The sequence below is a fragment of the Dermochelys coriacea genome, chromosome 10 (genome assembly GCF_009764565.3).
Source record: "Dermochelys coriacea isolate rDerCor1 chromosome 10, rDerCor1.pri.v4, whole genome shotgun sequence".
Classification (NCBI taxonomy): Eukaryota; Metazoa; Chordata; order Testudines; family Dermochelyidae; genus Dermochelys; species Dermochelys coriacea.
The window spans coordinates 67,573,731-67,599,385 of record NC_050077.1 but is presented as its reverse complement, the minus strand read 5'-3'; the positions used below and the strand labels follow the sequence as shown (position 1 = coordinate 67,599,385).

The window sequence follows — 25,655 nt, the reverse complement described above, 5'->3', positions numbered from 1 at the left end:
AGCTGAGGCTAGCCTGTATTTGTTCTGAAATGTTTTATTCATGCACAAAATTGAGTTTCAGCACTACTATTATTCTACAGAAGGTTTTCAAAGCACACAAACATTTACTCTCTACCCTGACTTCTGAAACACAGCAAGAGCTTTAATGCTGAAGCAAGTTATACAAATAACCCTATTCAGACCTGTAAAAACAAGAACAAAGAAACAGCAGGGTCTAGAGGATTGGATCTCGGTCCTATGCCCACGAACTCCTGAGCTCAGCCAGTGGTTTACTGTGAGATTTTAACCAAGTCTCTTTGTCTGTTTCAACATTGATAGCTACCTACCTAGTTAATAGGGAATATTGTAAGGGGTTAACTCTTTGTATAGCAGTTTGAAGATGTAAAGCACTATCAGTTCTTCAGGGCATTCTATATTGACAACCTGATCACTGGACCAAGGAGTTTACAATGGATAGTTCTATGTATTTTAATTATACAAGCACCTAGAGCTAAGGATTGATATTTTCAAATTACATCAAAATGAGTGTTGCTTGAATGAAGTCTAGCTGAAATCAATCCAGCTAATCCTTACAGTATGGGGGGAAACACACAGAAAAGCAATAGAGACTTTATCAGCTCCCCTCACCAAACTTGCCTGCCATTTATTCAGGGAGTAGATCAAAACTGTCAGTTGTGAAGAGAGAATTGTTTGGAGTAGAAGACGACTCTGGGCCTTGCTGGATTTTCTACGTAGTTTCCATGGCCAGAAAGGATCACATTTTGAGCATATCTTTTAGAAAAGTTCCAATCTTATGAACCTGCCTCTCTTTAAGAGGAAGAACTGCAGGATAAATGGTGAGAGTACAAGGTTCAAAAGCGACCAGAGTTTGGTGGAAAGTATCTGCCATTTGCAGCACGTTCAGCAGTTATCAGAGTAGCAGCCATGTTAGCAGTTAGCTACTGTTCACTTGCCATTGGTGAGAGACCCAACCTAAACATGGTAAGTATCAGGACATCCATTTACCCTGATGAGGCTGTTTGGCCTGAGGTCTTAGCTGGTGTGACACACTGAGTCAAGTCTGAAATATATAAACATATTTATAGACTGGCTGTTCACGTGCATAGAGATTATTGGCAGAACCATTCCATAAATGGTAAGAGGAAAAAAAAAAAGTTACTGGCACCTGAATCCAGTGAAAGGGTTTATTAAAACATTTTTCAACCAAATAATTACTGGCTTAAAATTGTTACTAAAAGGATTACTAATCTTTTAAAATCAAAACAGACTTCCACTAAAATAAAATAAAATAATAATTAAAAGATTGAGCTAATTACACCTACAACTGGGTCATAGCTATCTAGTTTTCCCTACCCAATTTTTTTATTCACTATGGGTGAAATTGGATAAATCTACCTAATAAAGTGGATGAGCCTCAGACAGACAATGCAAAATCCACTTCCTCCACTCAGGCTGCAGTCTGCCCCTTGACACGCCATTCCAAGCTATGAAATGGAAGAGTAGCCTGGCCCACTCCTGCCCTCTGCATAACTTGCACTATGGGGGCCTGGTCCTGTCAGGTGAGGGCATCTTAGTTCCCATTGACTTGGAGTTCTGGATGTCAAGCATTTTGCAGGAGATGAGTCTGCATAACTGTGAATCCTAAGGTACAGCTGTTGATCTCCAGGACCAATGCTGAGCCCTTAACTGAAGCATGCAGATAGCAAGCTTGTTCCACTTATTTTCCCTACCCCTTTCCCATACAACTGCTCCACTGGGAGCTGTGATGCTTTAGTGTTGAGAAGAATTTTGTGCAGGCCACATATAGGTGAATTTTACCCTCTGAAATACTTTTATTTTACACCTCAGCCCTGTTCATAAATTGGATGCTACAGAACTTAAACAAGCAGAAACAAACTTAAACTAATTATTATAGGGACTAGACTATAAATTTGAACCAGAAGCTATTACAAGGAAAAAGACAGAGGAATAAAATATAAATAAAAATAAATGCTTGCTAGGCAAGTGGCTAGACATTTGAGCTCCATAGCTTCTTTCCATCTGAGATTATATAAAAACCACCCACAGCTCAAGTTTATAAAATACAGAGACCAAAAAAAAATTACTTTTAAAATATAAAGAATTTGAAAAGCATGACTTTTCTGCTAATATGAATTATGCATTTCTTCTTTGTTATAATCAAGATGCATTAATATTTTGTTTCCTGTTACTGAATATCATGATGTAGTTACACGGCAGCGTATCTTGGTATTATAGTAGAGAGGCCTGGCTGGATTTGTACTCTGCAGAATAGCTCAACAAAATGTTAACTAAAGGAAATGCACTCTTCTCCTGACACACATGTGCTTATCAGATAAACTGAAGGGCTGTGACCCTATTATAGTAGAGGGTAAGATAATGGATTAACACTCCAGACTTCTAATCAATTATAATATGTCTTATCCTCTTAATAGTAAGTCTGCCTTAGTTGAGTAGACCATTCCTTTCAGTGAACAGCTGCCCAATATGAAACATTTATCAGTAAATGTCACTTCTTGTGTAGTTGTCAACCTAAAATGCCAGTGTTACAACATAACAGCATTCTAAGAGCAGGTTTCATAAATATTATTCACAGCAATTCCTAAATCTTCAATAATGTGTTTATTTTGTTGTTATAATCCATTTCTTTCAGCAAATACAAGAGCTCAATTCATAAAAAATTAAAAGGTTTAATAAGCATACTTCTATGTATTGTATTTGCTTTTTTCTCACGCAAAAGACTATATACAGTCATAAAAGGAAACTACCAAGAACAGACGTAAGAGTGCTAAGAATCACAAGTATTTCCTATAAAGAAAAAAAAATGGCCATCACAAACCTATAGCTGGCACTGAGGGAAATAGGACTCCCAAAGAGAATTGTGTACCTACTGAGTTTATTTTAAAAAGATGTAAACTCATTCTTGATGTGTCACTTCTAAGTGCATGTAAAAATAGTTTAGTAATGATCTAGTGGAACGAGAAAACAAACTGAGTTATTTCATTTCACATCTTAGGATGCTTTTGAAGAAAATGTCCTAATCTATAACAAAGGTTGAAATGGAACTGGATTTTTAGGTACATGAATTTGTCCCTCAGAGTGCTGTAAGAAGAGCTGTCAAACAAAAGAATATTACAGGAATGTAGTAGTGCTTTAAAAAAAGACAGGGGAAAATAGGCTACAAATTAAAGCCATGCATTCAGCAGGGAGAAATACATCTTGTATAAGAGTCTTACTTCACACCTTTTACAATTCTTCCTCTGCTTTGCTTTTTTTGGTCAACAGGCTCCTGACACAGGGAAGAAAGGAGAGCAGCAGAAAATGGACCCTGGACTTCAGAAAAGAAGACTTTGACAACCTGAGGGAACTGATGGGCAGGATCCCCTGGGAGAATAACATGAAGGGGAAAGGAGTCCAGGAGAGCTGACTGTATTTTAAAGAATCCTTATTGAGGTTACAGGGACAAACCATCCCGATGTGTAGAAAGAATGGGGACCGAATGGCTCGGCAGCAGTTCTGCGGAAAAGGACTTAGGGGTGACAGTGGACGAGAAGCTGGATATGAGTCAGCAGTGTGCCCTTGTTGCCAAGAAGGCCAATGGCATTTTGGGATGTATAAGTAGGGGCATAGCGAGCAGATCGAGGGACGTGATCGTTCCCCTCTATTCGACACTGGTGAGGCCTCATCTGGAGTACTGTGTCCAGTTTTGGGCCCCACACTACAGGAAGGATGTGGATAAATTGGAAAGAGTACAACGAAGGGCAACGAAAATGATTAGGGGTCTAGAGCACATGACTTATGAGGAGAGGCTGAGGGAGCTGGGATTGTTTAGTCTGCAGAAGAGAAGAATGAGGGGGGATTTGATAGCTGCTTTCAACTACCTGAAAGGGGGTTTCAAAGAGGATGGCTCTAGACTGTTCTCAATGGTAGCAGATGACAGAACGAGGAGTAATGGTCTCAAGTTGCAATGGGGGAGGTTTAGATTGGATATTAGGAAAAACTTTTTCACTAAGAGGGTGGTGAAACACTGGAATGCGTTACCTAGGGAGGTGGTAGAATCTCCTTCCTTAGAGGTTTTTAAGGTCAGGCTTGACAAAGCCCTAGCTGGGATGATTTAACTGGGACTTGGTCCTGCTTTGAGCAGGGGGTTGGACTAGATGACCTTCTGGGGTCCCTTCCAACCCTGATATTCTATGATTCTATGATTCTAAGAATAGTAAATATGGCAGGCGACCAGGTTGGCTTTAACAGTGAAATCCTTGCTGATCTTAAACACAAAAAAGAAGCTTACAAGAAGTGGAAGATTGGACAAATGACCAGGGAAGAGTATAAAAATAATGCTCAGACATGCAGGAGTGAAATGAGGAAGGCCAAATCACACCTGGAGTTGCAGCTAGCAAGAGAGGTTAAGAGTAACAAGAAGGGTTTCTTCAGGTATGTTAGCAACAAGAAGAAAGTCAAGGAAAGTGTGGGCCCCTTACTGAATGAGGGAGGCAAACTAGTGACAAAGGATGTGGAAAAAGCTAACGTACTCAATGCTGTTTTTGCCTCTGTCTTCACGAACAAGGTCAGCTCCCAGACTGCTGCACTGGGCAGCACAGCATAGGGAGGAGGTGACCAGCCCTCTGTAAAGAAAGAAGTGGTTCGGGACTATTTAGAAAAGCTGGACGAGCACAAGTCCATGGGGCCGGATGCGCTGCATCCAAGGGCGCTAAAGGAGTTGGCGGATGTTACTGCAGAGCCATTGGCCATTATCTTTGAAAACTCATGGCGACCGGGGGAGGTCCCGGATGACTGGAAAAAGGCTAATGTAGTGCCCATCTTTAAAAAAGGGAACGAGGAGGATATGGGGAACTACAGGCCAGTCAGCCTCACCTCAATCCCTGGAAAAATCATGGAGCAGATCCTCCAGGAATCAATTCTGAAGTGCTTAGAGGAAAGTGATCAGGAACAGTCAGCATGGATTTACTAAGGGCAAGTCATGCCTGACTAATCAAATTGCCTTCTGTGAGATAACTGGCTCTGTGGATGAGGGGAAAGCAGTGGACGTGTTCCCTGACTTTAGCAAAGCTTTTGACACGGTCTCCCACAGTATTCTTGCCAGCAAGCTAAAGTATGGGCTGGATGAATGGACTAGAAGGTGGATAGAAAGGTGGTTAGATTGTCGGGCTCACCGGGTAGTGATCAATGGCTCCCTGTCTAGTTGGCAGACGGTATCAAGCAGAGTGCCCCAAGGGTCGGTCCTCAGGCCGGTTTTGCTCAATATCTTCATTAATGATCTGGAGGATGGTGTGGATTGCACCCTCAGCAAGTTTGCAGATGACACTAACTGGGAGGAGAGGTAGATATGCTGGAGGGTAGGGATAGGATACAGAGGGCCCTAGACAAATTAGAGGATTGGGCCAAAAGAAATCTGAGGTTCAACAAGGACAAGCGCAGAGTCCTGCACTTAGGATGGAAGAATCCCATACGTAGGGACAGAATGGCTAGACAGCAGTTCTGCAGAAAAGGACCTAGGGGTTACAGTGGATGAGAAGCTGGATATGAGTCAATAGTGTGCCCTTGTTGCCAAGAAGGCCAATGGCATTTTGGGATGTATAAGTAGGGGCATTGCCAGCAGATGGAGGGATGCGATTGTTCCTCTCTATTTGACATTGGTGAGGCCTCATCTGGAGTACTGTGTCAAGTTTTGGGCCCCACACTACAAGAAGGATGTGGAAAAATTGGAAAACGTCCAGCGGAGGGCAACAAAAATGATTAGGGGACTGGAACACATGACTTATGAGGAGAGGCTGAGGGAACTGGGACTGTTTAGTCTGTGGAAGAGAAGAATGAGGAGGGATTTGATAGCTGCTTTCAACTACCTGAAAGGGGGTTCCAGAGAGGATGGATCTAGACTGTTCTCAATGGTAGCAGATGACAGAATGAGGAGTAATGATCTCAAGTTGCAGTGGGGGAGGTTTAGGTTGGATATTAGGAAAAACTTTTCACTAGGAGGATCATGAAGCACTGGAATGCGTTACCTAGGGAGGTGGTAGAATTGCCTTCCTTAGAAGTTTTTAAGGTCAGGCTTGACAAAACCCTGGCTGGGATGATTTAGTTGGGGATTGGTCCTGCTTTGAGCAGGGGGTTGGACTGGATGACCTCCTGAGGTCCCTTCCAACCCTGATATTCTATGATTAGTTAAAACACAGACAGCAATGTCTTCCTTCAACTTTTATGAACTCCAGCAGCCTACGCTAGCTCAGTAGGAATAGTAGTTCAAAACCAAATCCCACCCAGATTGCACGCTTTTCTTCCATTATGGATGACCACAATAAGCAACACTCCTCCCAAGCAAGGGACACAATTTGCATCAGAATTTCAAGAACACTCTGGCACGTATGCATAGAGTCACTGAATGTGCTTCAGAGACAAAGCAAAGTTCTGTTTCCCTGAACTACCGATTTTTTTCTAGATATAATATAGTGGGATAATGTCAGGGGCAGGGTGGGAGAAAATGTTCTAATGTGCACCTAGCAAAAAAGAATTGGAGGGAGAAACAATCATGTTGTCTGTGGGCTCACTAGAGATTGTTTACAGAATTTTATTACTCACAACAAAGGTCACATCTGTGTTAGTTTGCACTACAAAAATGACATCAACAGGCTCTCTAAAACCAATATCCATTACCTAAGGTTACATAGAAAATACAAGAAAATTGAGCAAAACAAAACCCAAAATCTGGCATTCAAGTTAAATGGTTTTAGTGGATACTTAACAGCAAAATATCATATTAATAGCGACCGTAATGAGGCCTTGGATTGTAGGAGTTGTAGCCATATTCATACTGGGGGTAGTAAGACTGTCCTTGTCTGTGCTGTTGGTAGCTGTTACCCCAGCTTCTTCCTGGCCACTGATTAGATCTATTACCACCTTGCCAGTCGTGCCTGTCACCTCTGCCTCTAAACTGCCTGCCATCTTGAAACCTGTAATAAAAAGAAATTTGTATAAACACCAGCTCTGAGATTTTAAAGAGGGAAGGTTTTAAACTCGTTCACAAACGAACTATTTTAGTGTATTCCTAAAATCTGGCTCCAGTTATTTAACCACACAAACAACTGCTAATCCTTTTTTAGGGCAAAATAGATGTCAAAGATGTGATTATTCAAATCTATCCTAGGACCCAAGATAGGTCAACTACTTACTACTACTAGCTGTCTTACAAGGGAAAAAATTTCAGCCTTTGCACAAACCATTCAAAATGAAATAAAAGGAATGAATTACTAAAATTTAGCTTAGAGACCAACAAATTTATTTGACATAAGCTTTCGTGAGCTACAGCTCACTTCATCGGGTGCATGCGGTGGAAAATACAGTGGGGAGATTTTATATACACAGAGAAAATGTAACAATGGGTGTTACCATACACAGTTGTGTGTGTATATAAAAATCTCCCCACCGTATTTTCCACTGCATGCATCCGATGAAGTGAGCTGTAGCTCACGAAAGCTTATGCTCAAATAAATTTGCTAGTCCCTAAGGTGCCACAAGTCCTCCTTTTCTTTTTGCGAATACAGACTAACACGGCTGCTACTCTGAATTTACCTTAAAATTTAGCTTAAAAATTCACATAATAAATTCGTAAAACAGATTTTTAAAGAATAACTTCTTCAACAATCATTATTTTTGGTAAATTGTAATTTACAACTTAAGTGTGAAGTTACTGACAAGCTTGTAGAATGATGAAAACGTTGGAATTGTTTATTTTTAGAAGAATAAAGCCCCAATCCAGCAAGCACTTGCACACCTTCTTAACTTTATGCATATGAGAAAATTCTCTTAGTGTCTCTAAGTGTTTGCAGGCCTGGAACCTAACTTAAGTAACTTAATATGAAATCCAGTCCCAGCAATACTAAAAAGAAAAAAAAAAATTGCCTGGGCATTAAATGCAAGAATATTCCTTTTTTCAGTTCCAAAAACCAAGTGTCAGTATCCAAGATTAAGGGAGCAACACTCCCAGCCTGGAGAAAAATAATATAATTCAAATCATTTTTGGTAGGCATATAATAGGATCTTCCAGTGTACTTGCGAGAGGGAGATATATTCTATGGTCCTTACAAATAGACAAAAGAAAAGCAATCTAGCCTAGTCACAATATGTCAAATGTTAACTGGATTGCAAATTATATTTTTTGCTAGTTGTACATAAAGAGTCATGATGTCACTCTGCTACTTGGCAGAGTCAGTTTTCTGTTGATAATTATGCTTCCAAAGACAAGCTGTTTGTGGTTTAGCAGACAAACCTCTGATCTTTCCTCTTTAAAAAAAAAAAAAAAAATCAATTCATGGCCAAGCAGCAATGGGCCCCAAAGGGCAATGATTTAAGTGGTTCCAGCTCATTCTTTAGAGAATAGCAGTTTGCTTCATACTCTTATATAGAATAAAAAAAACAGTATTAATTTAGAGAAATCCTGTCTTTTACCCTGGAGAGAGGTGAATTTCTTTCAAATCAAGAAACCTGCCAAATAATGGGGAGCATACAGCAAACCTGCTTCCCTTCATTCTAAAGCAGACAAACATCTTAGAGTGCTAGCTATGACCTCAATATGTGTTTGTGAAACTAACAAAGTTTTAAAAAAATCAGTACCGATCTCTATTTCTTTGGTTACCACCAGATCTGTTTTTCCATTCTTCTACTAGAGGAGGTGGATCTGTTGGGTGTTTTAAATACTCTTGATATTCCTCATCATCTGATGTGAATCGATGAGAAAACATCTCTTCATAATTCAGAGGAACTTCGAGTGAGGAAGTCATTCTGAAATACTATTAGACATAAAATACAGTTGCAGCAGCTTAAAAAAAAAAAGACATGAAAAGAACAGCTACCAAATCCACTTAGTGAAAATTGAGGTAATGAAGTGTTACATTTTAAATTATTAGTTACATATTGGACTGACAATCCTGACACTGTCTTAACTATTCTGTAAATGAAGATTCAGGTAAATACTAACTAATTTCCTTTCACTGCCTCAACTTTGTACTGGACCACTTCTAAAACAGAAAAAGTACTCCTGTCTCCATGTGTTTACAATCTTTGATACCTACAGTGGGATTGCCACCAGATAATCAAAATGTAATGGGAGGTTTTTGAGAGACACCTGTCTACTAGAAACTGAACTGAAACCATCAACTTATTACACCTCAGACACCTAATAGAGACAGTTACTATAAGCAATTATGTTTAGGTCAGTTCTGACCTGGGCTGTATTCCAATCAGTCAAATAAAGGCCTCACATTTCCCTCTGAGGGCCACTTGGGAACAATTGGTGGACTCCAGGCATCAGTGTGTGACCTGCCCACAGCAAGGGAGATTTGTTTTGGGTGGGGGGAAGTGGGGGAGGACAGGAGTCAAGCTGAAAGACAGACAGCAATGCACAGGGCATATAAACTAACAGCAGAGCTTTGGGCAGTGGTAGAGACCCTCTCCAGCCTCACACAGAGCCCCCCCGCCACCTCTCCAGTCCCAGACACAGCCCCAAGCCCCCCACCCCCTCCAGTCACCATAGACACAGCCCCTCCAACTCAACACACAGCCCCCAGCCCTTCCACAGACCCCCGCCCCCTCCAGTCCCACACAAGATCCCCCCCACCCCCTCCAGTCCCAGACACAGCCCCCGCCCCCTCCAGTCCCCACAGACACTCCCTCCAACACACACATCCCCCTGCCCCCACAGACACCCCCTCCAACACCACGCATGTCCCCCCGCCCCCTCCAGTCCCCATAGACACCCCCTCCAACACACATATACCCCCACCCTTCCATAGCCCCCCCACCCACAGACACAGCCCCTGCCCCCTCCAGTCCCCACAGACACCCCCTCCAACACACACATATCCCCCCGCCCTTCCACAGCCCCCCACCCACAGACACAGCCCCTGCTGCCTCCAGTCCCCACAGACACCCCCTCCAACGCCACGCATGTCCCCCCGCCCTTCCACAGCCCCCCACCCATAGACACAGCCCCTTCCAGTCCCAGACACAGCCCCTGCTCCCTCCAGTGCCCACAGACACCCCCTCCAACACCACGCATGTCCCCCCGCCCCCTCCAGTCCCCATAGACACCCCCTCCAACACACATATACCCCCACCCTTCCATAGCCCCCCCACCCACAGACACAGCCCCTGCTGCCTCCAGTCCCCACAGACACCCCCTCCAACGCCACGCATGTCCCCCCGCCCTTCCACAGCCCCCCACCCATAGACACAGCCCCTTCCAGTCCCAGACACAGCCCCTGCTCCCTCCAGTGCCCACAGACACCCCCTCCAACACCACACATATCCCCCCGCCCCCACAGACACCCCCTCCAACACCACGCATGTCCCCCCGCCCCCTCCAGTCCCCATAGACACCCCCTCCAACACACATATACCCCCACCCATAGACACAGCCCCCGCCCCCTCCAGTCCCCCCAGACACCCCCTCCAACACACATATACCCCCACCCATAGACACAGCCCCTGCCCCCTCCAGTCCCCACAGACACCCCCTCCAACACACACATATCCCCCCGCCCTTCCACAGCCCCCCACCCACAGACACAGCCCCTGCTGCCTCCAGTCCCCACAGACACCCCCTCCAACGCCACGCATGTCCCCCCGCCCTTCCACAGCCCCCCACCCATAGACACAGCCCCTTCCAGTCCCAGACACAGCCCCTGCTCCCTCCAGTGCCCACAGACACCCCCTCCAACACCACGCATGTCCCCCCGCCCCCTCCAGTCCCCATAGACACCCCCTCCAACACACATATACCCCCACCCTTCCATAGCCCCCCCACCCACAGACACAGCCCCTGCCCCCTCCAGTCCCCACAGACACCCCCTCCAACACACACATATCCCCCCGCCCTTCCACAGCCCCCCACCCACAGACACAGCCCCTGCTGCCTCCAGTCCCCACAGACACCCCCTCCAACGCCACGCATGTCCCCCCCGCCCTTCCACAGCCCCCCACCCATAGACACAGCCCCTTCCAGTCCCAGACACAGCCCCTGCTCCCTCCAGTGCCCACAGACACCCCCTCCAACACCACGCATGTCCCCCCGCCCCCTCCAGTCCCCATAGACACCCCCTCCAACACACATATACCCCCACCCATAGACACAGCCCCCGCCCCCTCCAGTCCCCCCAGACACCCCCTCCAACACACACATATCCCCCCGCCCTTCCACAGCCCCCATAGACGCAGCGTGTCCTTCCCTCACCCAGAGCGCGCAGCAGCCACAGTCCCAAGCCTTCCCGCAGCACAAGCCCTTCCTCTTCCGGGCCCGGGCCTCGCCCCCTCGGCTTCCAGCTTCCGCCGCCGCCTTGGGGGGAGGGGGCGCCCCAGGAGCGCGGCAGGGGCGGGGGGAGGCTGTGACCCGTAAGGAGCGATGGGCGCCGGGGCTGGGCCGGGCCCAACGGGGACGCGCGCGCGGCTGGGCCGAGCAAGGTTCTCCCGGGACTGGGCCTCTGCGCCCCGCGCTGGCGCTCGATGTGGCCCTAGCAAGGCGCGCGCGGAAGAGCGTGGGTCATGCAAGGAAGGTTCATATGCATCCGATGAAGTGAGCGGTAGCTCACGAAAGCTTATGCGCTAATAAATTTGTTAGTCTCTAAGGTGCCACAAGTCCTCCTTTTCTTTTTAAGGAAGGTTAAAAGGCCTTTGGTTCGGGACGCAGCCCAAGCCCCGTCTCTAGTTCCTCGCGTCCTTAGTCTGCAAACACCCGTGCAGGTGAGCGGGCGAGAGAGGTGGCGCAGTGGGACTGCTAACGTGCGTGGATGCATCCGATGAAGAGAGCTGTAGCTCACGAAAGCTTATGCTCTAATAAATTTGTTGGTCTCTAAGGTGCCACAAGTCCTCCTTTTCTTTTAACGTGCATGGAGTTACTGACCGGCATAAGTGTTTGCAGTTGCTAAAGACTTTCTTAGCCATTCGAGGTCTTGGTTATTATTCAGTCAGGGCACCTAAGCTAGATCAGCATCTGCCTCTGCTGTGCTTCACCTCCCGGGATAAATCCTTCTTAAAGACACAGACCTGCTTAGTTGTTTACTCTTCCTCTAGGTCTCTATGATGTGGAATTTCTCATGCCAGTTCAACCAAGTTTGTTTATGGCATGAGAAGGCTAGAACTGATGTGAGCAACTTTACATACTCTTCAGGAAAGGTAGTTTTCACTGTCCGAGCTCATTGAGTACTGCACATGAAGCCTCCTCTGTATTTTAATGTATGGCTTTTATTTAGTGTAGGATGCAGTATGCTTCTTACATCAGTGTAGCATGAGTGTGTGTGCTGCTTTTCTGTAAAATAGTAACAATGTTCTAAACAAAAAGCAGTGCATAAGAAGATGCCAGTATTTTCCAACTCTCTAGGCTGAGAATTTTTGAGGCTAACCCTTCTTAGTATCTCAAATCACACCAAAGGACATTCATTACTATTCAGAGAATGAATACATATTTGAGGCTAAGGTGGGATGAAGTGATTTATCATGTAAAGTCTAGAGGAAAATGCTGCAATATGCATTGTCTTGGCCTGTTTTGAAATCACACTAAATGAAGGGAGGAAAATAACTGGAGCCAAATCCTGCAAACAGTTATGCTCTTGATCAAAGTTGTTATCCACACAAGGAGTCCTATTGAAGTTAATGGGACTCTGTGTGGGAATAACTACTCACAGGAGTAACTTTACAGAATTGGAAGATAGCCCCCAATCCTGCAAAGATTTATGTATGGGTTGCACTTTAAACATTATGGGCCTGATCTGAAACCTCATGAAGTACAAGAAGGAATCAGAGATATGTGAGTTTTTCAGGGACTATTAAAGTATATTTTTTTAAAGAGTATTATAAAATACTTGAGCCTTTAACAGAAGAACAATATTCAAATTGATAAAATTCACACAGCACTCTTTATGCTTACTTATACCAGTTCTATCTAACTGCATATATTTAAAAAGTTGATCATTTTGCTTAATCCTAAGAGTTCAAAGGCAACTTGATTGCTTTATATATAAAAGTTTTTGAAATTGTGTGAAGTGTGATTCCTGTTTTATGCCTAATTTTTGTGTTGGCACAGAAGGGTCTATTCTTTGTGTTGTGTATTCGGCCCTGCTTTAGCAAGTTACTTACACAATAACCTAAAGTTAAGCATTGTGAACAGTTGCATTGACTTCAATGTACTTAAAGTTAGGCACCTGCTTAAGTACCTTCCTGAATTGGGTCCTAAATGCATAAATATATCAGGCAGAAAGTTAAGCCTTCTCTTATTGACTAGCTGCAGTTCAAGTAAAGTTATTATTACTAATTTATGAACTGCCATAAATTGACACTGGACTGTACAACAGTAGGTCACTGCCACAGTGATCATTGCTTCCTGTTCCTAAGGGTTTGCAATGTAGTGGTCTGATTTTGCTCCCATCTTTTAAGCATATGATTTAATTGAGACTGTAAGACACAAGAAATTGTGCCCGTTTCACTGTTCTCCACGTCATTCTGACCATTACAATACACTAACTCTTAGAGCATTTTCAGTGCTTACTGTTAGTCATAATTCTTGAGCCCAGATTCTCCCCCCTCACACCCCCACTGTCTCACGCCCCATATGATAAAGTGTGGGTTTTTTTTCTAGGACCCTGTTAGAAAAAAAGCAATGATTTTTATAAGTTCATAGACCCAAGAGTCTTGTACTTGACACTTTTCTTTATTGCTTACACACAGTAGTAAAGCACAAAAATTCACAGTAACATATAGCACTTTAAAAAGTCTTCAGCGACAATGATATTGCCTCCTACCCTCCAGAAAGATCAGACTGTAGTAAAACTGTTCATGGTTTGATGTAAACAGAAATATCACATGTTGCTGTCCTGCATGCACTAAAGAAGGATTTTGCTCTCAGTCACAGAATAAAAAGGATTCAGATAGCCTACTGCAGATATCTTAGTCTGGGGTCTCTGGTTCTAAGCAAGATGAATTTTTATTTGAATCTGAAAGATTATATCCTTACTCTAGTGGCTGCCCTTTTAAATGGGCAGAAATCACTGAGGCTTTTATTTCCTCTCTGTACATCTTTCACTTGAACCAAGGGATATTATAGCTACAAGTATAAACAGAGCACATTTTGTGTAGAAAAATCGTAAGATGGTCTTTAATAAAAAAGCAAAGAGATTATTTTCTTCTTATAAGCCCTTAGAAGATGTTCAGTGGTAATTGAGGGCTTTCATTAAAGTGCAATGACTTACCTTGAACTTTTTATCACATAGGATCCTAAAGCAGTTTATAAACGATGATCCCAGTCCAGCAAAACACTTAAGCGCATGCTTAATTTTGAGAACATATGTATGTAGTTCCTTTGAAATCAATGGAATCGTTCACATGTTTAAAGTTAGGCATGTGCTTACTGCTTTCCTGGGTCATAGCCTATGGACCCATCGTGCAAGAAACCCTATTGGGGTGGACTCTATTGACTTCAGTGGGCCTCTGCATGAGCACTGAAGTCTGCTTGCATGAAACTCCTTTCAAGATCAGGGCATAGAGACAAAATTCTGCATGGAATAACATGCAGTCAGAGTATAGTTAGCAGGTTTGCACAGGGTGAAAGTCAAAGCCCTGTACTGGAATCACAGTCTTTGCCTGCCTCTGAAGTATAGCCTCCTCCTGGGTAAAACATGGCAACTGCATAAGAGCAGAGAGAAAGAAAAGAGTACCTAATCCAAATGAAATTACTGGAGGAATTGTTGATATTGTAGTCAGAATATAAATACCCAAATTAGAATTTGGCTAGGACACCCTGATTAACTTGAAGACATGGACTTCACAGATGATCTTGCTCTCCTATCACATACCCAACACCATGTACAAGAAAAAACAACTTGATTTAACATATTCAGCCAGCAAATTGGACTGAAAATCAATCGCAGTAAGACGGATATCAAGACCTTTAATATTGCCTCACCATCACTAGTAGGGATAGAGGATCGTGTTCTCACCAATGTAGAAACATTCACATACTTAGGCAGCACCATCAGCCAGGAAGGTGGAACAAGCCAGGACATCCGGAACAAAATCAATAAAGCCAGGAACACCTTCAGGAGTTTAAATACAGACTGGAAATCATCAAAATACAACACCAAAACCAAACTCAGGATTTTTCAGAGATGTGTACTTTCAACAGTACTTTATAGTGCAGAATGCTGGGGACTGACCAAGTATGACATGTCCAAACTGTCTTCATTCCATAGAACCTGCCTCAGAAAAATCCTCTGTATCTTTTGGCCCAGAAAAATCTCAAACCAAGATCTATTCACACAGTGCGGCCAAGAAGATATGAACACCATCATTACCAGGAGACATTAGAGATGGATTGACCATGTGCTTTGGAAGGAAACTGATTCCATCACCGGAATAGCAATAAGATGGACACCTGAAGGCAAGTGAAAACGAGGCCACCCAAAAACAACAAACCTGGGGCACAGTTGGGGAACCATTGAAAAACTTGCCAGAAACAGACAGGAGTGGAGGAGCTTTGGCTATTTTGTAGTCCAATACCCTAAAAATATTCAGAATTATATTCTTTCTTTAGAGCCTTCTGCACTTACAAAATTGGTTCTCATTGTTGGATGTTATTCCCTGGGCTAGAGAGGATCTTTGCCTGGATGATTCTCATTTAAGTAACAAGAAAAGCTGAGATATGGCAGATGTTACTGACAGATGTGTTAAAGTCTGTGTAGTAATTCTGTCAGATTGCTACATTGTCTCTGTGTGTTTAAAAATGTTCTTTCCTCACCTCCATGTGAGATTGTAATGTGGAGCACCCAAAGGAACAGAATGCACAATTTCCATCAACTATGCTCAGCACAAGAATATTTCTAAAAGAGCACTACTTCCCTTAACAATGGCCTTTTAGATGTTAATTGCCTTTAAAAAAGTTGCCTTTATAGTAAAAAATACACATGTGCGCACACACACGCAAAGCAATTCCTAATGTCAGCTTTTGTTACAAAGTACTCATTTAGACTTTTGAGGGGACTGATTCCTCTTACACTAGCTTTACACCAGTATAATTCTTGACTTGCAGTAAAGTTACTCCTGATTTACACTGATTTGAGATAAGTCCCTTCAGCTTCAGAAGTGCTTTTTTCTTTATCAGTCTTTTCTAAAATACCATCATGAAATTATATTTCTAGCATCTTGTTTCTGGTACTATTGCAGGGGTGGCCTTTCCTTGCTGCCAGTTTTCTATGATTATCACCAAAGTCTTACTGCCATGTCTAATTTTCACCTTTAAGATGACTAAGCCAACTGTGCCCTCCTGGTTCTTTAAGAATGATTCATTTTTTATTATTTTTGCTTTCTAAGACAGTAATCATATACTGCAGCACACTGTCTTATTTTTTCTAAATATTATAGTGCCAATTTAATCTCTGACGTAATATCAGTGGTTTCAGTGGAGTTACACTACAGTTGAATTTGCTCCTATGAGACTTTTCCAAATGTTAAATTCTTTCCTCATCATTACTCCATGGAGACAAGGGCAAGAAGATGGGTCTTTGACAGAAAGAACCTAGTTCAAACAGCATCCCTGCTCCATATGTTGCTCATTTGAGAGGGAGGTAGATTAGATCCAGTGCAGCCAGTACTGATATTCATGCTGTGTCTGAAGGATAAGAAGAAGCATTCACCATAGCAAATCTGGTGCACACTTCATGAAACAGATAGATATAACAATGAGGAGTCCTTGTGGCACCTTAGAGACTAACAAATTTATTTGGGTATAAACTTTCATGGGTTAGAACCCACTTCATCAGTTGCATGGAGTGGAAAATACAGGAGCAAGTATAAATACATGAAAAGATGGGAGTTGCTTTACCAAATGTGAGGTCAGTCTAACGAGACAATTCAATTAACAGTAGGATACCAAGGGAGGAAAAATAATTTTTGTAGTGGTAATGAGAGTGGCCCATTTCAAACAGTTGACAAGAAGGTGTGAGTAACAGTAGGGGGAAATTAGGTTTAGGTTTTGTAATGACCCAGCCACTCCCAGTCTTAATTCAGATCTAATGTGATGGTGTCCAGTTTGCAAATTAATTCCAGTTCTGCAGTTTCACATTGGAGTCTGTTTTTGAAGTTTTTTTGTTGAAGAATTGCCACTTTTAGGTCTGTTATTGAGTGACCAGGGAGATTGAAGTGTTCTCCTACTGGTTTTTGAATGTTATAATTCCTGATGTCAGATTTGTGTGCGTTTATTCTTTTGTGTTGATAGTCCAAATTAAACTGAGTGGGAGAACCATTCAGATATTCATGTAAGTATTATGCAGAATTGTTTGAAAGTTAGGAAATGGGGTAGCATGTCCACAAACCAGATTTTCCAGATTTGTCAGAGTTTTGCTCAAGTTGCAAAAATCAAAATCCAGTTGCAGATTAGATTTCAGGAAACCCAAAGTTTTTTGGATGATCATAATATTGGATCAGCCCATTATAAAGACAGAAGACATTTGAAAGGTATCTGGATTCAGATTTTGTTCTTGCCCAATTTTTGGTTTTATTTGGAGTGTTGATTTTAGTTTGGGCTTGTCTGTAATGTTCATATCCAATCTAATAATCTGCCAGCTCTGTTAGAATATGGAAATACTGACATTTCTGTTAGAGCCAGATTGATAGTTTCAATCTGCATATAATATGAGTATTTAGAGAAAATCCTCCCATATACTCTAAGAAGGCTGCTGGTATTTGAATGAGAAACTGAGTGGGAGGGCTCATGAGCCCAGTTCTGTGGGTCTACAGGTAGGCCTCAGACTACAGCCATGAGCCAGCAGCTTGCTAATACTAACAGGGAGTGTGGACTAGTGGACCGTAGCTCACTGTAGTCACCACCCACAACACTGCCAATCATAGGTAACACCCAGCCTCTCTGGTTGGCTCAGGCTCACTATTTAAGCCAGAAGGAGGCACAGGAAGTTGTCTGAGAAATTAGTTGAGTTCCTGGATGACTGTCACATTGGACCCTGCCTTCTCACCTGACTCCTTATTCCTCCTGTCATGATCTAGGTTCCTGCCTTGTTCCAGATCTCTGCATTTATGCCCCACCCCTGACTACTGACTCTGGCTTCAACCTTTGGCTTGATTCCTGACTATGTCTCTGACCCTTGGCTCTGACTCTGTCTCCCTCTTTGATCTCTACTTCCTAGCTTCTGCTCTGACCACTAGGCCTGACCAGCAATGTCCTTGCCTATGTCACTCAGATCCTAACAAAAGGTCCTACTTACCTGTTTTGGAATATAGGAACTCTCAGATGATGATAATTATACTTTCTATTATCATAATTTTCATAAATCATAAAGGACTTCACCTACATTAAATGAATTTATTAAACCTGAAAGCAGAACTGAGAATGGTTAAAGTGACTTTCCCAGCAACACAGTGAACCAATGACAGAGCCAGGAATATATAACCCACGAGACCTGGGTTCCAGTCCTCTACTCTTACGGCCAGACTATACTCCCCGTGGCATGACAGAGGAGTAGCTGCCAGGTGCACTTGAATTTAGCTGCATTTGTCTTACTTTTAAAGTAAAATTTTAAGTTGTTATTCTCACTTTGGTATTTTAATGTCCCAGCAACAGTTATTTATATTCCATTTCTTTTTGTGTCAGCTGAAACTACATTTGTTTAATAAACAGGATCATTCATAAATGTCTGTCCTTGTTCCTAGTTCAGATACATTAGAAATTTATGTACTGGACATCAATCAGTTCCCTCAGACACAGAGCCTGAATATCAATCACTTAAGATGATGTCCAAATCGCCCATTTTGCCCTCAGATTTTCACTCCACTGCTTAAAAACATTTTTTATCCACCAAAGTGAGGATTCAAATGTTGGATTTGACCATTGTATTAAGGGACCCCCTATTTGAAAATAGGCCCGACAGCTAGATGAGTAGCAAAATTAGTTATGAGCCTGCTCCAAACTGATATAGGCTCTAACCCCACCAAGTACTTAATCACGTGCTCAAGTTGAAGACAATGAGACTTGAGCACATTCTTAAGAGTTTAACTGAATCAGGGCCTTAAATGGGCGTAGAATTGGAATCAACATTTGCTTGAATAAAGCTGCCTACACTAACAAGTAAACATCACCCTCTTCAGCAGACTTTATTGGCAAATACTGTTAGCATAAGAATTTATCAGCTTCTTTTTGCTCTTCCTTCTGTATGCATTTGAGGGAGACTTCCTGAGCATTTCCACAAAGTCCTCCTAATTGTATAAAAATAATAAGAGGGCTGAAGTTGACCTGGTATAGCTAAGGAGAGCTAAGTGTCTTCTGAATCTGAAGTAACACCATTAACAAAAATATCGTGTTTATATTACATTACTCTCCAGAGGCACCTATCAGGACTGAGACCTCTCTGTGTTAGGGATTATATAAACATATTGACTGAGCTGCAGAGAAGCCTGTGAGGCTTCCATTGGACTGCAGATCACCACTTCTAACAGAACCTAGGTATTTTGTACTAAGTAGAGTGCTAAGTTTGTAAAAAGATGTAACTTTACATTTGAGCACAAGCAGTGAAGTCCTGATGGAGCTGACTTCATTAAAAAACAAGCAGACAAAAGTGCACGCACACACAAAATCTATATATTGGAGTTTTGGTGATGCTTTGAGTGTGATTGCTCCTTTGGATTATGCTGTAGCAGCTTATTCTAAAAATAATACAGGAACTTTTATCTTAAATGCTGCTTTGGGAGTATTGCAAACTTCCTGAGTAAACACTTCAGTTAGAAAACAAATCTCAGAGCACTATTATCTACAGCATATTACAAAGAAAAGACTTTGCCATCCTGAACAATGAAGCAAGATTCTAATTAAATTGGAAAAAATGTTATAAACTAGTTATAAATTTTATTTAAGGATCTCAGTTACTAAAAAAATGACCAAGATCTCACCATTCCTGTCAGATGAGAAAAATTACTGTCAGATCTTACAAGCCACATGTTAGGAGTGCAATTCTTGGCCCTCTTGAAGTCAATGGGAGTTTTGACATTTATTTCAATGGAGTCGGGCATGCCCTCTGGCACTGGACTTGGATAAGAACACAGAACAATTAGGTGTTGCTGGAAATGATATTGGTGATTCAGCCATGAAATGATACAACAGCATGGTGTGAGCAGATGCTTTATTGCTAGCAGTGTCATCTTTCCAACTGGAGAGAAAAAAACAAGGTCTTGACCATTTATGGTTATTAAAGATCCATGGTACATTTTGTAAAAGTGGAGCCGTTAATCCTAGTGTCCTGGCCAGATTCTGTTTTGCGTAATTCCACTCTGGCTATCAGCATTCCCTCTATTGTTTCCATTGGCTATGGTATTTGCCACCACATCCTGTTCTAAACTGTTGTGTTCATGGGTATTTTGGAACGGTGATATTTTTCAGAGGCAGATACTTTGCAGAGGTGGGTGAAGTGATCTCTATATATCCCTTATCTGTCTCCCAGGAATGACATGAGGCTTAATTAATTATGTGTGAAGCCTGATCCTGTTGAAGTCAATGGGATTTTTTTCCATTGGCATCAATGAGAGCAGGATTAGCCCTGCATATGTGTAAAACGTTCATTCTGTGATGAGAGGTATAGTGCTGCAGTGTTACCATATCAACATACCATCTATGACGGGGTATCCAAACCACGGTTTATGAGCCGCATGTGGCTCTTTTACAGTTATAGTGCAACTCGCACCCAGCCCATGCCTCCATTCTCCGCTGAAGCCCTGAGCCACAGCAGACGCCTCCCACAGGGTTGAAGCCCCGAGACACTCCTCCCCGCAAGTCAGAAGACCCTAAACCCACCACCCTGCTGCAAGGCAGAAACCTCGAGCCATAGGAGGTGTGCCCAACTCTCGAACATCTGAAGATTATCGTATATGGCTCAGAGGGTCGGTAAGTTTGGCCACCCACCCCGGTCTATGACTTTGTGCAAGTGGGTGTATAACTGGAATTTCTTCAGCTAGACACTACATTGCACCCTAGAGGATTTTGTCCCCAAAGTATTTGATAAATATTTGTCACATGGCCCAGAACAATCAGTGAGGAAATCAGAGATCTTGGAATCAAGCTTTAAAGAATTGATGTTGATTGGACTACTGTTTTGGCTTTGCATGTGTTATGCATTCAAATAATGATTCATGTTGCAGTTTAAGGGTCTGCTCCTGCTCTTGTCTCATTGAAGTTGATGCTGTCAGATCATATCTGAGAAGCCAAATTCTCTGCTGGTGTAACTCTTGACATCATTGAAGTAACACCAACAGAAACTTTGGCCTTACATGTTCTCAGAAAGCTAAATAGTAAACAATTATGGCTGTCAGGCTTATTCTCTTAGATTAAGTAAAGGTGAATCCCTCTGGGAGAAAAAATATTTGGAAAACAACCAGATCCTCTAACTCTGACAGACTTTGGCTAGATATGTGAGGAGAATATAATATATTCCTTGCTTACTACTTCTGACACATGCCATTTATGACTTGTGATATACTACTTGAGATTTTAGATCTTCTGACATGAGGGTACAAGTTATATCCTTGAAATAGAGATTTTAAAGGGTGCTCTAGCTTCTTACATACAAACTTAGAAAAAAATGATCCTGTAGTATTTTGGGGAAAAAATGCTAGCCAGATGGACATAGCACTAGGAGGGAAAAGCCAAACAGCTACCAGATGGACAGAAGAACTGGAATGAACATTCTTAAAGGTGAGTCTTAGTAAAGGTTAGTCTATTCCTGGGGGAAAAAATATCAAATTAAACTTACAAAAATGTCAGTGCATACAATAATCAGATACCCTATATTTTTATATAATTTTCCCTTAAAGAAGAAAGTGACATTCATGTCTTATAAAATAAAGTCATGTTACTCTCACCTTTATAAGTATCTAAGAAAGATTTTCAATAAATGTGTCTGAATATTACTCCATTGAAGAAGGATTAATTTAAAGCAAAAAAGTTGAAATGTTGTTAAATTTATATTGTGCTATAGAATTGTATATATCTTTTGCCAATGTTGGTCATAAAGAGACGTTTAACTAGTTGATTAAAAATTTCTGTTGTACTGAGAAGGTATCTTAGAAAAAAGCAAAAGCCATATTCTCCTTTTCTTACTTATTGTTTATTTGAGATCAAAAATTTTCTGGTGCACTGATGTAACTCTGGAGGAATACTAAATGGAAAAGTAAATAGAGTTACTCCAGATTTATATGAGTGTAAATGTGCAGAGTTTGACTCAATGGGAGTTTTGCCTGAGTGAGGAGTGCAAGATATGAGCCTAATATATGAATTGCCTCTTTGAACAAAGGCAGCTTTTGAGCGGCACATTCAGCATTCTAAAAATAGCTCTTCTGTTCTCTCTTTTAAAGGGGAAACCATCAATTTTTGCTGCCAATTCTGGGAAAGGGCTACTAGAGCTGAGATACCCTGAACCAACTGAAATTCAGCCCTCACACCTCATGCAATCCAACTGGCTTCACTTGGCTTGCATGATGGAGGTAAGTTAGCATCAAATTTGGCCTGCATAACACAGAGTATGACTCCATCTCTGGCTATTACAATGACCCAATAAACTAGTTATTGCCTGGTGTTAAAAGCAAAACATTGTCCCATGATTGACTAGGCGCACAGACTATGGCAGGAGCGGCCAATCTGAGCCTGAGAATGAGCTAGAATTTACCAATGTACATTGCCAAAGAGCCACAGTAATATGTCAGCAGCCCCACATCCACTCCCCAGCCCCCAACGTGCCTCCTGCCTGCCTGCCGGCAGCCCCCCACCAATCAGCACCTTCTCTCCCCTCCCCCTGCAATCAGCTGTTTCACATGCGCAGGAAGCTATGGGAGGGAGGAATGAGGGCATAGCAGGCTCAGGGGGCAGGTGCCTTGGGGGAAGGGGTGGAGTGGGGGCAGGGCTTGGGGCAGAGCAGGGGGTTGAGCAGTGAGCACCCTCTAGCACACTGGAAAGTTAGCATCTCTAGCTTCAGCCCTGGAATCCGTGTCTAGATAAGGAGCCACATGTTAATCTCTGAAGAGCCGCACGTGGCTCAGGAGCCAGAGGTTGGCCACCCCTGGACTATGAGAGTCTTATGATGCCATAAACTTGCACTTCTGTCTAGCAGAAAAAAAACAAAAATACAGGGCTTCTGAAGAATGGAAGATATATTCTAGAATATTTATTCTAGTTCTGTTCTGTTCTCGAATTTCTAGAATATGTGTCATTTTGTGTGTGTAATTTAATGTTTTATTGAGTTTTTGAAACTTTTTTTATATAGTCAGCAGAAAAAGAATAGAAAACCCATAACAATCTAGAAATCTAGGAGAGGATAAAACCATCCTATTGGACAATAATGCATATAATTTTTCCACATTAGAGGAAGTGAGAAGACAGAAGCAAAATATGGGAAACAAGACAGCAGGAAACTAATGAGGAAGAAAAGCATGACTATGTGGAACTTCACAAGTTCTTCTCATTGCTTATATGGTAGCCTCATATTTACTAGACCATTGTAGCAGTCCTCCATGTTTTGAGACTATTATTTATTTATTATTATTTAGGAATGAGGACAGATATTGTGGTAGCACCTAGAAGCCAACTATGTTGAGGCCCACTGTGCTAGGTGTGATACAATACATACAGGAACAGACCCCGTCCCAAAGCACTTACAATCTAAAAGACAAGACATAACAGATAGGTGGAGACAACTCTTTTGGATTTCTATCTTTATAAAGCTAGAAACTTAGCCATAAACGTTGCTTGAAGTATCCAAAGTTTCTATTCCACTAGGCCCATTTTTACTTATGTTAGTCCCAATGAGTGCCCTTCAACCCTGTGAACATGACCAGAGTGAGGCTGATTCACCATTTGAGTTTTACTGGTGTGTGATTACCAGTGTCTATCAACACTATTTTTATACTGGTCTGACTCCATTGACTTTGAGGGAATAATGTCAACTTCAAACTGGTGTGGCAGCGTAGTCAGTCTATCCAAGACTTCAAAATATGATTGTGACATAACTGGTGCATTGGCCCTGTGCTGGGATGAATTTCAGCCAGTATGAACATCTCAGATCTTAACATATTTGTATGCAAAATGAAATTGACTATAATAACATACATCCTTCAAAAAGCCCTTTTACTTTGGGGGAAATCATGTTAATCAAGGAGCCTAAGGTCTTCCTGGAAAGCCAGCATTTATCATCACTTTTTGTACCTATTTTATATAAACAGGATGGGTTCTTGTACAACCTAAAGCCTTTGCTGGATCTAACATAGGACTCTGATCCTGTTCCCACTGATTTCAGTGAGAATCTTTCTATTGATTTCAGTGGGAGTTGGATTGGATCTTCAATGCTGATCCATAGCTGATGGCTTAGGGTTGTGTCCTATGGTATTACATTGTGAGGTGTATGGATGTTCCAGGGTCAGCCTCCCAAAGAAACCTTGACTCAGCTAAGTTCTCTTCAGAAAGTTTCATAAGATATTAATACATGACCTCTGCTGGCCTGTCTTATTTTTCTCTCTCTCTTAAAATGTGTATAAGCACAATGGGGCCAAAATGATGCTCAGTCAGACTCTTCAGCTGCAAACATATCCAGAAAGCAGCTCTTGGACCTTTGCAGAAGACTTAATGACTTTAAATCTTGTACATCTGCAAATGATTTAATGACATTGTGGTGGATTAATTGTGACAAAATAATAATTCCCTCTCCCTTCCCAGTTTTTTCAAAAGTAAGGGTTTATTCTGAATACAAAGTATGTAATTTCCCCATAAAACAGAAGTGTGGAATTTAAGTTTGGTGGTTAGGTATGTGATCATACTTGTCTAATAGCTACAACAGCAGGAAACTGGGCATGAGAATGCCTATAATAAACGAATCCTAAATAGCAAAAGATGGGGCTGAGATATAATAGTTTTTGTTCAATATGAACCCATGTGGGGAGGTTACTTGGTTTTCTGACATCAAAATATTGCTTGCATCTGAAGAAATGAGTAATATTATGTGCCTGAATTAGGAAAGCAAAAACTTCCTTTGTACATAGGGAGATAATTGTCTGTGTGTGTGTGAGAGAGAGAGAAAGAAAGAAAGAAATATTCTTTTTGGTAGGTTCTCACATTGTCCAGGTCTCTAATGGGCAGGTTGTGATATCCATATTGCTCTGCTTTTATGAGCAGTTAGAGCAGGTTTCCTTTTATGACAGGTTACCATTCCTTCCCTCCCCCCATCAGTTGGCTTCTCCCTTGCTTAGCTGCCTCTTCTTCCCCCAGATTCGGGTGGGATGTTTTGGGAAGTTCTTGGCACAACTCACCCTTTGAGAAGTGGGAGAAATTTAGAGTTGCTCCAGCTAAACTAATTTTGATAACCCATATCCAGGCAGGGTGATTGTCTTTTGGAAAGACTTTTCCACTTCAGGAAGGAGCCCTTGATAAGAAGCAAAAGCTCCAAATATTCCTGGCGTTCTGCCACAGATAGACTGTCCAGGACATTACAGTCACCCAGAGAAAGATAGAGAGGAAGGAAGGTAGAACTCTCACCTTCACCACCTGAGATTGCAGCCACCTGGGAGGAACTGGAAGTGGAACTGCTCTTTCCCCCCAA

At 42.2% G+C, this 25,655-nt stretch overlaps 1 protein-coding gene and 1 long non-coding RNA gene across 4 annotated transcripts; one reads left to right on the top strand and one right to left on the bottom strand.

The window, feature by feature from the left end:
• Positions 1 to 6,588: 6,588 nt before the first annotated feature.
• Positions 6,589 to 11,546, bottom strand: RAMAC (RNA guanine-7 methyltransferase activating subunit). Of its 3 annotated transcripts, none has more exons than XM_038419540.2 (3): positions 11,264 to 11,546; positions 8,647 to 8,822; positions 6,589 to 6,986 (listed from the first exon to the last, which is right to left on the bottom strand). In XM_038419540.2, the coding sequence occupies exons 2-3, from the start codon at positions 8,811 to 8,813 to the stop codon at positions 6,794 to 6,796; spliced, it is 360 nt and encodes a 119-aa protein (XP_038275468.1). In that variant the 5' UTR covers positions 8,814 to 8,822; positions 11,264 to 11,546; the 3' UTR covers positions 6,589 to 6,793. The 3 variants fall into 3 exon arrangements, with proteins under 3 accessions (XP_038275468.1, XP_043349605.1, XP_038275469.1); XM_043493670.1 differs by having other exon boundaries at positions 8,647 to 8,851; positions 11,264 to 11,323; XM_038419541.2 differs by lacking the exon at positions 11,264 to 11,546 and adding an exon at positions 9,257 to 9,412.
• Positions 11,547 to 11,678: 132 nt separating this feature from the next.
• On the top strand, positions 11,679 to 25,655 carry LOC122456061. Its single transcript, XR_006274689.1, has 3 exons — positions 11,679 to 11,769; positions 22,426 to 22,554; positions 25,431 to 25,655. It is a non-coding gene; the product is annotated as an uncharacterized LOC122456061 (long non-coding RNA).

Coding starts and splice junctions, on each gene's coding strand:
- RAMAC (XM_038419540.2), bottom strand. CDS start 8,813: ATGACTTCCTCACTCGAAGTTCCTCTGAATTATGAAGAGATGTTTTCT. Junction 6,987..8,646: donor AACCAAAGAAATAGAGATCG/GTACTGATTTTT, acceptor TTTTTATTACAG/GTTTCAAGATGGCAGGCAGT.